The following is a 15,131-nucleotide window of genomic DNA, read 5'->3' as shown; positions in this document are numbered from 1 at the left end:
GAGCAGGTGGTATTTGAGCCAATTGGAAGGTCAAGTATTTTCAAGTTTTGTTACAATACAGAGACCAGAAGTGGAAGTGGTGCGGTGGAGGCAGGTAAGGGACACAGCAGGGAAGCCCATGGACCTAGGTTCTGGTCCCAGCTCTGCATCTTTCTGGTAATGAAACTTCCAGATAGTTCTTTGGGCTTCTGGGGTTCAGTTTCCAAATATGCTGGTCTGTGTGAACTTGTGATTCCAGAATGCATATTCTTAGAGGGGTATGAGATGGAAAACAGACTTTGTGCTTGAGTATTGGCTTGGAGTAGGTGGTAGGCAAGGGGTGATAGATGTTTGCTTTGGGGATTTATTTTTATCTTTTTGTCTGTTAAGATGGAATGGACTTAAGGCTCATTCTAATAAGTGTTTCTAAGAATCCTGTATTAGGATGAGATCCTCTTTCTCAAAAGATGGACACACTTAGTATAATCAATCCTAAGTTCCTACCTCATGGACTCTTAAAGGGAGTGAGATGCCTGTGAAAGTGAAAAGTAGTAGGAAGAGGGTGCTTGTCTCTTCCTTTTTGGTCTTTCCTGGGTAGTATGTAGCCCAGTGGGGAAGGCCTGGTACAGTGTGGCTGAGCCACAGAATCCATCCCATAATAGGCCAGTTAGCTCTATCCTGACCACACACTCCACAGCAACCAACCATGCTAAAAATGGAAAAAGGACATTAGTGGAAAAACTGGTGAAATCTGAATAAAATCTAGAGTTTAGCTCATAGTAATGTGAATTTCTTAGTTCTGACAAATGTACCATGGTTATGTAAGATGCTAACATTAGGGAATTCTGGGTGAAGGATATATGGGAACTCTTGGAACCATCTTTGCAACTTCTCTGTAAATCTGAAATTATTCCAAAATAAAAACTGTTCTTTAAAAAAGCAAAAGGCCATTTTGGACTCAGTGATGACTTGGGCTACAGACATGGATTTATCACCATAATCAGAAGAACAGTGCTAAGTATATGCCCCACTGTTTATGGATCAGTAGTGTCGTCTTATAATAAGGCAAGAGTGGCCTATCTCTAATCTGAGCTTTTCTGTTTGGCAAATTCTCCATTCTCACCTTACCATTGCACCCCAGGTTTTTGCTTTGGGTACTGCCTCTGACTCATGTTTGTATTCAATATCTTATGGCAGAATAATTGCCTGAAAGCATATTTCATAATAGGATTAGGTGGGGAGAGTGCTAATAAGTCAGGGAGGCAGTGGCATACACAGGAAACAAGACATCTAGGGAAACCGAAGAGAAAATGCCCTGAAACTTTGTAGAGGTAGCACTTCTTAAAATATTATAGGTTCAAAAGATTCAGAAGCCCACACTCCTCAGAGTTGTAGGCCCATGGAATGTATTGTGTGGTTTTGCCCAGGGCCCAGCCTGTTCTGATGAGGTTGTGATCCCTCCGGTCCGTCGTTAGCACAGTGTGATTGTGCATTCCATACTTCATGAAGTACCAGGGCAGCTAAGGAGGGGAGTGGCCTTTTATGTATATATAATCCCTTTTTTTCTTTTGACAGCTGCAAATCAGAAGGAGCCCATGAATCTTAATTTTAAAGTGAAAGAGGAGCCTAAGGAAGGGGAGTCCCTAAGCACGACTTTGCCTCGGTCCAGCTATGTGTTCAGCCCGGAATCTGAAGTGTCAGCCCCAGGCGTTTCTGAGGATGCACTAAAGCCCCAGGAAGGGAAGGAAAGTGTGCTAAGGCGGGACGTGTCAGTCAAAGCAGCCTCTGAACTTCTCATGAAACTCTCAGGTACTTGATTTATTCTAAAATATTCACATTCTGATAGTTTCACTTGCAGGCCAACTGGACTGCTTCCTGCATGGGTTATAATTAACCTAATGACAGCAATATCGCATTATTGCTGTGAATTCAAGGAACGATCAGATTACTTGGCTTAAATTCCTGTGTTATGTGTGAGTTTGTTTGTGTATATTAGCTGTGTACTTATCTTATTAAATACAACCTTTTCCTGACTATCACTGCAAATTGTTGGAAACCACTGCTGCTTTCCTAAGGTGATATAGGCCATAATTTTAAATGGGTTCTAATGATGTTCAAAGGTCTTCTGCTAATTGATCAAAATATCTATACTTTCCTAATAGAGGACCTGGCATTTTGTGTGTATTTATACTATACTCTTTAAGCACCATTACAAATATTTTTCTTAACTTCATAAGCATTTGAGATGGCACTTGAAGTAATTACCAATAGAGTGGCAATAAGAGATTTTATGGATCGAGAATTTTATAATGGAATATTACAATAATTAATCTGTTCTTAAGATTAATGAATCATTCTTTACTAGCATCTAAATGTAATCTCAGCATATTAAATGTAGGGAAAATAACTTATAATTTGAAATTCGTATAGTTTGGATTTATTTCCACGTCATCTCCTATCTGCCCTGTCCTCTCTGAAACAGGTAAAAACATAGTGTCTTTTCAATTCAAAGATAGGACTTTCAGAACATGGAAAAAAAAAGTTATATCAGTAATAATACTTGTCAATTCATATCCCATCCTTAGTTCATTACCTCTTAAGCGTAATTTTTAGAAACTATATTTAAAATGCTAATATGAATCAAAAGCTGTTTTTAGTTTGGAACTTGCTGTGCTTGGAGAATGAAAGCAAGAAATGCATTAGAGAGACTCCTTTAAGATCTGTAATTTCATCAGCAGTTCTGACTGTGTTTCTGGTTGACTAGTGGGTTGGAAAGTAAGAAATTAACAGTGATTTACTTAGTCATTATATCAGAACAGTTGAAATTCCTGTACTTACCAGTTGGTGGGGTTAAGCATTCTTTCCTTTGATGTTAATTCAAAGCACATTGGAAGTTCAAGGTAACATGATTTGTTATAAATAAAGCATAATGCAATCATTACATTCTTATCATAGCTCCATCTTCCTAAACTTTGCAGAGATAGTGCAGTACCTCCTATGCAGATGAGAGGTCTAGTAAGATTGTACTATTTGCTATTATAAAAGCTGAACATTTTTATAAAGGATGTTCAAGTGAACACATTTTTTGTATATTTGAACTCTCCCTCCTATGTTAAATGATGCAGAGTAATACATTTGTTGTTTTCTGATAAATTCAAAGAGGTCACATAGCTCTGATTCTTCCCCCAAAGCATACACTTTCACATTCCAGTGACTTGAAGTCTTATCCAACAGTGACCCCTGTCTCCCTCCTTATGGTCAGATTCCAGTATATAATATTTCCAGTTCAGAGTTTGCTGTGCAGCAAGTGTTGTAAGCAGAAGAGACTTGGGTAGCACCAAAAGATAATATGCAAAAAATGAGATTTCAAGAATGATGTTCTTTAAGGAAAAATGTTGTATCTTAATCCTTTTGCATGATGAGATTTGAGACACAAGTGTGGAATCATTTTGTAGATAGTAATGATATCCTCCAAACAGAATATGTCTACTAGCCATGAACAGTGAAAGATATTTGTGGACAGCAGTAGTCCTTCTAAATGTGTATGTTGCCTTTGGTTGAACACATGTGCTATGGGGTTCAGCAATAGTTGAATGGATGACATAGTCCTATTTCCAAAGGAAATGTGGAAATGAACTTGTTTGAAGGCTGACAACAATTTTCTTTTTTGCCCTGAAAAAAAAATCCTCAAATCCTCAGCATTCTGTGTGCAAAGAGATATGCATCACAGTCCTGACCCTTAGATGCTGTGGTCTAGTCAGAAGTAATCCAGGGCAGTGGAATCCATTCATGTGATTTGCGCTTGGAACTTAGTACTGCCATACTCTAGTGGCCATGGTCAGGTAAACTGGGAAGAAGTTTTTTAGTCATAACAATAGGCATGTGACTTAAAAGCAAATATCGTTTCATTCCTAAGCCACAAGATAAAGAAGACTCACCCTTAATTAGGTTTAAAGTGGATATTAGAGTTTCTAATCACTGATAGAGCAGTGCTCTTGCAAGAATGAAGATGTTAGGAAAAAACTTTGTATGTTCTTTCCTCAAATTGTAATTTTAACAATTTCACAGTTCATGCCCTGAAAGACATCCAAGTAAAGGACTTGTGTCTTCAGATACCCTTTGCCATGATCACTTCTGTTGCTCTATAGACAAGAGTAATAATTCATTTCCCAAAACGTCTGTGTAGTTGGTCAGGGCTACACCACCAGTTTGCCTTGGCTGATACCCCCAAAGCTTTGTTGTAGCTGTTCTTGTGAACAGGAGTTCCTATTGCCTCCTGCCTTGCTTGTTTTCATTTGTAGCCTTCCCATATGGTTGGGAAAATCTTTTTGGTCAGGAAGAGTTGGATGAGGATACTTAGTTATGCAAGGATGAGGCATACTTTTCCTTGTTTTAGTTTTGACCCAAGGAGTAGCTAAGATGTGGAATAAAAGGAATTTTCTTCCCTGTTACTTATTTCCTTGAGGTTAGAAGTGGTGACCTATAGTTTAGACCCTTTCAGTCTTCTCATTGAATGAATAAGAAGAAACTAGTCCACAATTTCGGCTGCTTCATTTTCAGTTTTAAATTAATTTATGTTAACTCCTTAAGGATGGAGACTTGGCACCTGGCCAAGTCACATATCATGTGGAACTTTTCTATGTGGAGAAATCTCTGTTGGTGTATTGTTTTCCAAATTGACATTTGTGTTTTACGGGAAAAACGCAGATGAGCTAGAGTAGGCTCGATTTTTCATTAAGTGTGCGTTGAGGAAAATCTGAGCTTTCTTCCTTCCTGTGGTTCGAGTTCTATTTCCAGTTGTTAATTGGGAAGTTGAATGCCTGACAGCTGGGCCAAGTAAATTGATTGCCATAAAGAAAGCAACACACTCTGAGGAAAGCACTGGAAGTCTGCGACTACTTGTTGTTATGTGACACAAGGCAGCCAAAATAATCAGACTTTTTTGCTAAGCATATGGTTGCCAAAGATAATTCCCAGAAGTCTTCATTCAAGGAGGCCGAAATCTCAGTGTTCAACATAGAGGATATATAACATTAGATAGTGTAAGAGATTCAAAGTACCTTTAAACTCTGGTTTTGCAATGTCTGGTCACCTTGCAAACTTATGGGATAGCTGTGTTATCACGGATATGATGTAATGCTGAAAGTGACACAAAATTTTGTCTGCTTTGTCTCTGTTTTGCTTTAAGAGAAGTAGCTAGATGCAAAGTGATGAAGATAAATGCCCTCTTCTTTCTTTGGGGAGTTACATGTTTCCATGGGAATGCATATATAAAATGTATCATGCATGGTTGAGTGAGCCTAGAAGTAGTAGATAAGAATGCCATTGAAAAATATGAATTCCACATACAGAGAGTACATAGCTGGAGAGCTGGAGTTATGCAGAAACGTTAATGAAAAATTAAACGTTTACATTTCTCTAACATGGTAAATAAAACTTCATATTAGACTTTAATTTTAAACAAGTTTATTGGTTTTAAAAATTTCTGTGCTCACCCAGTGGATTTATATTCGTTTCTGGTTTATATTCATTTATTCCTGCCTAGTCCTGGAGAACCATATAAATTACAATTGCCTCTTGTATGGGAATCCAAGCAGGCCCTAGATTTGAAATAACATCATGATGTGTGATTTAGGGTATCACCTAAATGAGATGGACCTTCAGCTAGGAGATATTTAGAAACAGGTAAACTTGAGTAGGATGACATTTTAAGGTGAATTTAATCCCTGCGGTGAACTAAAGTGGAGAAGAAAAGAACCCACTTTATTAGTAGCTGTAATTAGGGCCCCTTTGGTTACAAATAACAGAAACCGTTTTCAGATAGTTTTGGCAGGATAGAAGAATTTAGTAGGAGATGCGGGTTTGGGATTGGCTTATGGATCCCAAGGGCAGGGATGCAGTGGGGCCTCGGTTTTCCACTGCGGCCAGAGGCTGGAGGCCCATATGGAACCCAGGAACCACCCCCTTCCCCACCTCATTTCTGCTTCTCTCTGGACCGACAGATGGACTTCTTCTGTTACCCAGTCCACATGATGGAAAGGGGCAATTGCCAGCAGCTTCTGAGTTTATGTTTTGCTCAAAAGAATAGCCAGACAGAAATGTCTTTATCCCAATCCTAAATCCCAACTGAGGGTCTTGGCTTAACTGGGACCCAAGAGTGGAAACTTCTCTATTTAGAAATGAGGGCATGTTGGGCAGATGTGGCTGCTGCCGTTAGCCATGTGGGATTGCTGGGAGGGAGAGCAGGAGGGTGAGGTGTGAAACAGGAAGATAGAACAATACATACGAACCACAAAAGGTCCAGGAATAATTATGGTGGTTGCTGTCATTTCAGTATTGAGTGGAAATGTGTTGGGTGCTGTTTATCTTTCCTTCTTGAAAGGGTCTGAGAGAAAAACCTCTCTAATTTGCTAAGGCAGTGCTTCTCAAAGTGTGGTCCCTAGACCAGCAGAATCATCATGAAATTTGTGGGGATAAGGAAGTGTTAGATATGCAAATTCTTGAGCCCTACCCTGGACCTGGTTGAAACTCTGGAGGTGGGAGTCCCGCTGCCTGTGTTTTCACAAGCCCTCCTAGCAATTCTGACAGCTAAGGTTTGAGAAGCACTGTGCTGAGGAAATGGTTAATTGGAAAAATAAGTTTCATCCATCTGAGAAGAATGCTTTAGGTTGAAGCTGACAGAGAACAAAGCTCTATTAAATGTACATTTTACTTTTTAAAAAGAACCATCTCTCTTCAGTGAAGATTCTTTTTAATTTATTATGAAATAATGGTATCTGGGAACCTTTTTTTAGAAGGGCACATGTACCTAATAAATCAAGATAGTGTTGGCTGTAAGCCTCAGATAATACTACTTTTTTCAATGTTCTTTGCTGTTAAATTTCATGATTATTCCTGAGCAACGTTGGCTTTCATTTAGGAGAAAAACCTTTCTCTACCTCCCCTCTACATAATCTAAGACCATGTTGGAGACTCTTCTAAACAATTATTTGAGATTAATTAGAGATTTAGCTTAACAATTTCTCAGAGCAAAAACTTATTTGCTTATTTGGTATTTTCCCTTGGAAAATTATGGTCTAGCAAGCTTTCTAAGCAGTGTGACTTCAGTAATCTGTAAGGATGGAAAATACATGTCGTATTTTTATGTTACTGTCTTCTCACATTTGCCTCCTTCAGACTTGGAAGTTATCTAGTTAGGTGGTAGAGACAATGTGACGCCCATTTGTACTTAGTTCCTTATGATTCTACCTGCTTGCATAAAAGGCTAAATGTAGAGTTCACTTATAAAGTGAACAGGTAGATCTAATCAGTCTAGTAACTCCAAAAATCAAAAAATTCATGTATTCATTTCAACTTTTTTTGAGTTCCTGAAGAAATTTATTGAATCCATATTCTGCTTTTCTAGAATTTATATATTTTATTTTATTATTTTTTTTAGAGACAGGGTCTTGCTCAGTCACCCAGGCTGGAGTGCAATGGTGTGATCATAGCTCACTGTAACCTTGAACTCCTAGGCTCAAGCGATCCTTCCACCTCAGGCTCCAGAGTAGCTAGAACTACAGATGTGCATCATCACACTCAGCTAATTTTTTTTTTTTTTTTGTAGAGACAAAGTCTTGCGATGTTGCCCAGGCTGGTCTTGAACTCCTGGCCTCAAGCAGTCCTCCCAACTTGGGAGGATTGGGAGGTGTGAGCTACTCACAAAGTACTGGGATTACGGGTGTGAGCTACTATGCCTGGCCAGAATTTATATATTTTATGTTTTAGAGGGCATTTCTAGACTGATTTTAATGTCCCATCTCATTTTAAAAACTGTGTGTGTGTGTGTGTGTGTGTGTGTGTGTGTGTGTGAGAGACAGAGTTTCATCCTGTTGCACAGGCTGGAATGCAGTGGGTTCCTGGGTTCAAGCAATTCTATGCCTCAGCCTCCTGAGCAGCTGGGATTACAGGTGCCTGCCACTGCGCCCGGCTGATTTTTTGTATATTAGTAGAGATGGGGTTTTGCCATGTTGACTAGGCTGGTCTCGAACATCTGAGCTCAGACAATCTGCCCGCCTCAGCCTCCCAAAGTTCTAGGATTACAGGGGTGAGCCACCGCGCCTGGCCCATATTTATTAAAATATAATTCATATACCATAAAATTTACCCATTCAAAGTATACAATTCAATGATTTTTAGTATATCCACAGAGTTGTGCAACCATCACTACATCGAATTCCAGAAAATTTTCATTGCCCCCAAAAATGTCGAGCCCATGAGCAGCAGTCACTCTCTATCCCCACCACCCCCATCCCCCACCCAGGTAACCACGAATCTACTGTTTCAATAGGTTTGCCCATTCTGGACATTTCATATGAATGAAATCATACAATATGCAGTATTTTGCGTCTGGCTTCTCTCACTTAGCATAATGTTTTCAAGGTTTATCTATGTTGTAACGTAAATGAGTACTTCATTTTTATGGCTTTATTCATTTTCAATTTTTATGATATTCCATTGTATGGATATACCACATTTTCTTGATCTATTCGTTTATGAAGACATTTGGATTGTTTGCCATCTTCTGCTACTATGAACATTAATGTGCAAGTTTTTGTGTGGGCTTAGGTTTTTAATTCTCTTGGGTATATACCTAGGAATGGAATTGCTGAGTCAAATGCTAACTCTGTGTTTAACATTTTAAGGAACTGACAAGTGGTTTTCCAAAGTAGCTGCACCATTTCACATCCCCACCAGCAGTGGATGAGGGTCTCAGTTTCTCCACATCCTTGCAAAAACTTGGTTTTGTCTGTCTTTTTTTATTATAACCATCTTAAGAGTATAAACTAGTGTTTCATTATAGTTTTGATTTGCATTTCCCTGATGACTAATGATGTTGAGCATATTTTCATGTGCTTATTGGCCATCTGTCTATCCTCTTTGGAGAAGTGTCTATTCAAGTTATTTTCTTACTTTTTAAATTGGGTTATTTGTTTTTATTCCTGAGTGTTGAAAGTTCCTTATGTATTCTGGACATAAGTCTCTTCTCAGATATATGATTTGCAAATATTTCCTCCCAGTTCTGCCAGTTGTCCTTCATTTTCTTAATGATATTATTTGCAGCATGAACATTTTTAATTTTGATGAGGTCCATTTTATCTCTGTTTTTCTTTTGTTGCTTGTGAGCACTATCACATTTTCCATAAATCCAAAAATTAAGTAAAAAATGCAGACTTGTTTAATATTAAAAGGAAAGTCTGTCTCATATTCACATAGTGCTATTTAATTTTCAGAGATATAAAGCCTGTGAAACCAAATTTATTGAATTATACCTCAGTGGAGTGGACCCTTCTGACTCCCGTATTTGCTGTAGCATTCTTTATATGTCTGATGGCAAAGAATATTTATATGTCAACTTTTTAAATGACTTATAGTGAATGTGAGCAGCAGTGGGCCTACAACTAATGGCTGGATCACTTTCCTCATTGCCATACACACCGTGAGCAATTATATATATATATCTCCCATGCCTGGGGGACAATGAAATATAAATAAGAATTAGACTTTTTTTAGCCCTTGAAAACTCAGTGAGAATTGGAGATATTGGGAGTACCAAATCTATATGTTATACAAACAGGGAATAGATCACTTTAATAAGGCAAAAAAAAACATATTTCTATACCCAGAGAAACTTTCTCTTGAAGGTCTAGATCTTGTTAAGCTTAGAGGCTAGACAGCAGTATTGTTAACCTGACCATTTAAGCAGGACAGACTCAGAATAGCTGGATGCAGCCAGCCCTGGAACTTGGTTCTTTCTCAGTTACAAAGAGGAACTTATTCCAAGAGGCTCTCTGTCCATACCTGGTGTTACACCCGCTCTGGCCAGTAAGCACCCTTCTGTTTATTTTGTAATTCCACATGACCTTTACAAATCCTCAAACCCATACACCTGAATAGCTCCTGCTGCTTTCCCCCGCCCCATATGGGAGCTGTTCCAGCTCACACCCTCAAGGCCAGGGCCACTGCACCTCCCATTTTAGCCCTCAAGCTTCAGGCTACCCTTTTTGCTTTTTTGACCCAGCTTTCTCCAAGGCCTGAGATTCAAAAGACCAGACTCAAAAGGGCTCTTGTTTTATTAACATCTCCCTGTCGCATAGCTGCATATGTTAATATAGCCACGAAAATTTGTATTGGCTTGCGTTCCCAGAAACCAGGCAAGAACTCTGACAGGAATTTAATGTGCTCCACCTTCTTCGTAGATTCCTTTTCTGTTGGACTGCTTCAGGACTAGGGCAGGGAGGGGTCTGGATGCTGCAGGGAGTGGGTAGGGCTGCAGGGTGGTGGATCTGGGGTGGGGGCATGCCGGAGGGGCTCTAGATCTTCCTTTACAAATATGGAGCAAAAGAATTAAGAATGACACCTAGGCCTTCCTCTTGGATTCCTGCATTACTTTCTGTTTCTGGTGTAAATGACTACAGATGTTACCTAATCGGTAACACATACTTGGGGCACAAACGGAGAGGCCGCTGGTAAATACGATTTGATGATGACGACTCTGAGAAGAAGCTTTATTTTCCGAGGGATCCAGTTGCAGTGTGGTTGCAAATATTTGAGTAACCAGTCAATCTGCTCAATTTTTCACTCATAGGACAAGTTTTCCTGATGGATAGAAGGTATGTACCTTGCACCATTCTAGGTTTTCGAGGTTCCTCCAAGCAGCCCTTTTGGCTATATGTTAATACAGTTATAGTCTTGTGAGGGAGAGCTTAATCGTTATTTTCCTTAAAGAGATATCAGAAGCATTCTCATTCCACAGTGGTTTCTCTTCTCATCACCATATTAACCTTTCACCTTTAACATATTCATGTCAAAGAAGGGGAATATTTGCATGCATAATTAAATCGCATGGATATGGTGCCCATCTGGGTACATGCTGGTCTCATAGACCTACCCCTAGAGAAGGGAATCCTCATTGCTAAGTAGCTTATCTGCTGCCAAGTGACTGGGTCACCCACTGGGCAAGGGCTCTACTGCGTGGTGGGGCAAGGGCTACTCAATGCATCTGTGCACCGCACTGGAAGATGCATATAGTCTGGGAGTGATGGACACTTTCCATTGGGCAGGGGAATGTCCATATTAGTCCAAGAATGGAAATTTTCACAAAGAGAATTATTTTTCTCTTATGGCTTTTAGGATTCTTACAGAAAGACAAATGATTTAAAAGTGTTTCCCTTTTATCAAGCTGTAATGGCCTGTGGTATTCTTTCTGAAAGGATCTTTGTCTTCCCTTCTAATAATTCTTCTCTTTACTCCACCCATGTATGTATTTTTCCCATTTTAAGCCATCCTGAGTTTGTGCTGTGAGGTGATTTACTTCCTTTTTTCTAACTACGGGATAGCAGCTGGATTCAAGCACATTTCCTGGTTTCCTGTGGCTTGCCATATGCTTGTATCACTTATCTCCACAGCTGGAGAGAGGAGGGAAGGTTATAGAATTTATGCACGACCCATCACATTTTATCTTAGATACAAAATCAGATGGCGTGGGTCACTGTTTAAAGAATAAATTATGAACTTGTTTCTTTACTTCCTACTACTACCATCCTTTTCCCCATAAACCCACCCTTGCCCTAAACATATGTACACACTTTCCCTGTTTTTGCTACCAGAAATTCTTCCTGCTATTTTGAGGTAGAGGGCATTTATGAGGACAGCCTTACAGAGCTCCCTGTGGTCCACATGCATGTTTCCAAAGGTGCATTAATAGCCCCTCCCCTCAAGAGGGAAAGAGGCCCTCAACAGAACCAAGGATTACTGAGAACAAGAGGTGAAATTGCACTGATTTGTGGATCCGATTATATGAGTGGGATCTCTTGCCTCTGCACATTCAAATATTGGTAAGAACCTTCACTTGGAAATCAGTCATGTTTATTTAGCCATCATATTGGGTAATATGTAAGTAATACTTTTTTAGAACTTTTTTTCCGAAGAGCTGTGAAGAAGAAAGAAGAAAGCTGGGGACTAGGAAGATAGTTTCATCAGGACAGAATTACACGTTTAATCAGGACAAATCTTTTCAATTACTTCTGCCATACCCCACTACATTTTGCACCCTGTTTATCCTATCATACTGCTTAAAATATTTTCTTCCAAAACATTGTTCATACTAGAAAGCTCTTCCTGCCTGACATTCAGCTCTCCCGGAGACACCCAGGGCTGAGGTATCAATCCTGTGTGTAACTGTGAGTGTTCAGTGACTAGGGCCTCGCCGTCCAGTGTAAGGGTTGCGTCCTCTTCCCCCTGCCATCTGGTTGGCTGTTCCTGGCTCTTCAGCACCTGCTCTAGAGAGGACGGGAGAACCAGAGAGAGGAAGGGAAATTAAAATGAGTCGCTTACACTACTTGTAAGTAGCTTTGATTTAAAAAGCATGTGGAAAAGAAGGTTGAAACACAGCCAAAGTACATCAGGGGAATATCCATGCACTCTGTATCTCCAGAAACTATGGGGAAGTGAGAGCCCGGAGGGAACATTATCTACCAGCAGGAGGTCCCACCCCACAGTCCAACGACTCCCGCAGTCATGGGACTAGGGAGGGTACCCTATCAAAAACAGGGACTCACTTATTATTGGCTGTTGTGAAGATTTCTTGGGGGTTTAAATGAACCCTATATTTCTCATCCTATCTTTCCATTTCTTCTTTGTGACCTCCTTCCTTTTTGTTTTATTTCACTTATTCTTTCATTCAGCAGATATTTATTGAGCTGCTACCATTTTCCAAGCCCTGTTTGGGCACTAAGGATACAAAAGTGAATAAGGACCTCACCTGTATGGAGCCTACATTCCCTTCCCACCCCATCTATTGCTACCATATCTTACTCCTGGTATTTCCTGGGTTCTGGTCTCTGTTATTATCTGACTCTCCACTCTCTGCATGTTTATCAGCCGTTCCCTGCTTGCTGGGAACATTGACCAACAGGAGTGAAGTAGTCACGGCTTCTCAGCAGCAATATCCTTGCAACAGATTCATTATTATTTATAGTAGCAATATTTGTAGATTAATATTACTAGTATCTACTAGTGTTATATACTAGTGCATATTAGTAATATGTAGCACCACATAAGAAAAGTATGTTAAACTTGTCTGCATATACTGAACCCCTTTGACCCTCTGGACGTGGAAAGTCCTTGAAAAATTGGCAAACTCTCAGCTATTAAAATAAAACTTCTTTTGCTGCTTTCCCTCCTTGGGCATTAAGGAATCCCTCTGTGCATAAAGCAATGGCCAACCCATCAATTGACAGAGATGGCCTTTGCTTTTTGGTAATTTTTTATGGTAGCAGGGATTCTACTGAATCTTTCAGGAGTTGTTTATTTTTTCATCATTTATCTTTTCTTTTCTTTTTTTTTTTTTTTTTTTTTTGAGACAGGGTCTCTCTCTGTCACCCAGGCTGGAGTGTAGTGGCACGATTACAACTCACTACAGCCACAAACTCCTGGCCTCAAGCTATCCTCCCACCTCAGCCTCCCAAGTAGCAGGGACTACAGGCATGTGCCACCAAGCCCAGCTAATTTTTTGATTTTTATCTTTTGTGGAGACTGGATCTCGCTATGTTACCCAGGCTGTTCTTGAACTCCTAACCTCAAGCAGTCCTCCCACTTTGCCCTTCCAAAGCACTGGGATTACAGGTGTGAGCTACTGTGCCTGGCCAGAATTTTGTATATTTTAGATTTTTATGTTTTAGAGGGGATTTCTAGACTGATTTTAATGTACCGTCTCATTTTGAAAAACATCTTTATTAAAAGTGGTCCTCCTGCCTCAGCCTCCCAAAGGGCTGGGATTATAGGCATGTACCATTGCCAGGAATCCTGTTTAGAACCCGCATGCACACACACACACGCACACACACACTCTCACACATGCACACACACCAGCACTCTGGTTCATGGAAGGATATATAAAGGCCTATTATTCACAACGGATAAGGATGGACAGGGCTTAGATTTATTAAATGGCAAAGGATAATAATGTTAAATAGCTTTAAGGTTAGATCAGATACTTTAATTGACCCTTTCCATTTTTTTCTTTTTTCTGCCTTTTTAATATGAGACAAGAAAAGTATATTCTGGACATTAGATGAAAAATAGGTTAATTTTTTTTAAATGAGATCATTCGGAATGTTACCAAATGGCATATATACAGTTCAAATGCACCTCTTTAGCTAATTTCTAGTGAAATTATTAAATGAAAAGAAAACAAGATGATTGGGAGAGGTTCTACATTTAACACCAGGACGCTCAAAGTTCAACAGCTAATGACTGAGCCACCCCACATCATCTGCTGGGCTGCCAAAGCTAATCTCTCTGAGCTCCCAGCAACTGAAGGATTTTAATTTTGATTTTGATTTGGACGAAAGTGAAACTGAGTGCAGAATTTGTTATGTTTGAGGGACGTATTCTGATATCTGGTCACCAGAATCAAGTTGAAAACTCATACTGCAGGTGTGGGCATACTGTTGTGGCCAGTCTGAAAACATATGCAGATATCCAACTGAGGTAGCTCAGTCGAGGACCTGTTGCATTGATAACTGGTGTAGAGGACACAAGACTAATTTAAAAATCTACGTAAGAGTAAAGCAACAAGCGTTTTGATCTTGTGGAAAATGATATGTTTCATGTACCCCAGAAAGAAATTCCAAGTCTCACTAACTCGTTTTTACCTGTAAAGTTTGAGCTCAGCATTTTTAAGACATGTTTGTGCTTTGCAAGTTCAAAACAGTTAGCAAAATAGAATACCTGGTGCTTCTCAGGTGTTTTTCTAAAATTGACTCTAAGTTGATCCCCTGCTCACCTCTGTCTACTTAATTATGAATTCTAATTTGCATAGCTAATTCTAAAGACATTTGTTAACTTTCCTTCCTAAATTTCCAGGTATTATACTGATATAGAGGGAAAACGTTGGTTACTTTATGATTTTGATGATAAAATTCAAGAAATCAATTCTGATAAAATACTTTGAAATTGTTTTAGGAATAAAAAGAGTGTGTGTGTGTGTGTGTGTGTGTGTGTGTGTGTGTGCATGAGACAGCAAGAAGGAGGAGGCATACAGAAAATCCTAGTTCTATCATTTTAAACAAAATTCTTCTAATGTTTAGGCTACTGTAAAGATTGGTGTC

General features: G+C 39.5%; 1 protein-coding gene across 7 annotated transcripts in view; it reads left to right on the top strand.

Annotated features, from left to right (window-relative positions):
- ZNF827 (zinc finger protein 827) overlaps positions 1-15,131 on the top strand; it is a 176,646-nt gene that overhangs the window by 67,070 nt on the left and 94,445 nt on the right. For all 7 annotated transcript variants that reach the window (XM_058436790.1, XM_032147887.2, XM_058436792.1 and 4 more), the window contains one exon: positions 1,555-1,788. In XM_058436790.1, coding sequence (XP_058292773.1) covers positions 1,555-1,788 — 234 coding nt within the window. The remainder of the gene's footprint in view (positions 1-1,554; positions 1,789-15,131) is intronic.

The sequence above is a fragment of the Hylobates moloch genome, unplaced genomic scaffold (genome assembly GCF_009828535.3).
Source record: "Hylobates moloch isolate HMO894 unplaced genomic scaffold, HMol_V3 SCAFFOLD_3, whole genome shotgun sequence".
NCBI classification, from domain to species: domain Eukaryota; kingdom Metazoa; phylum Chordata; class Mammalia; order Primates; family Hylobatidae; genus Hylobates; species Hylobates moloch.
The sequence above is the reverse complement of the archived record's forward strand: the minus strand, read 5'-3'. Positions and strand labels throughout refer to the sequence as shown.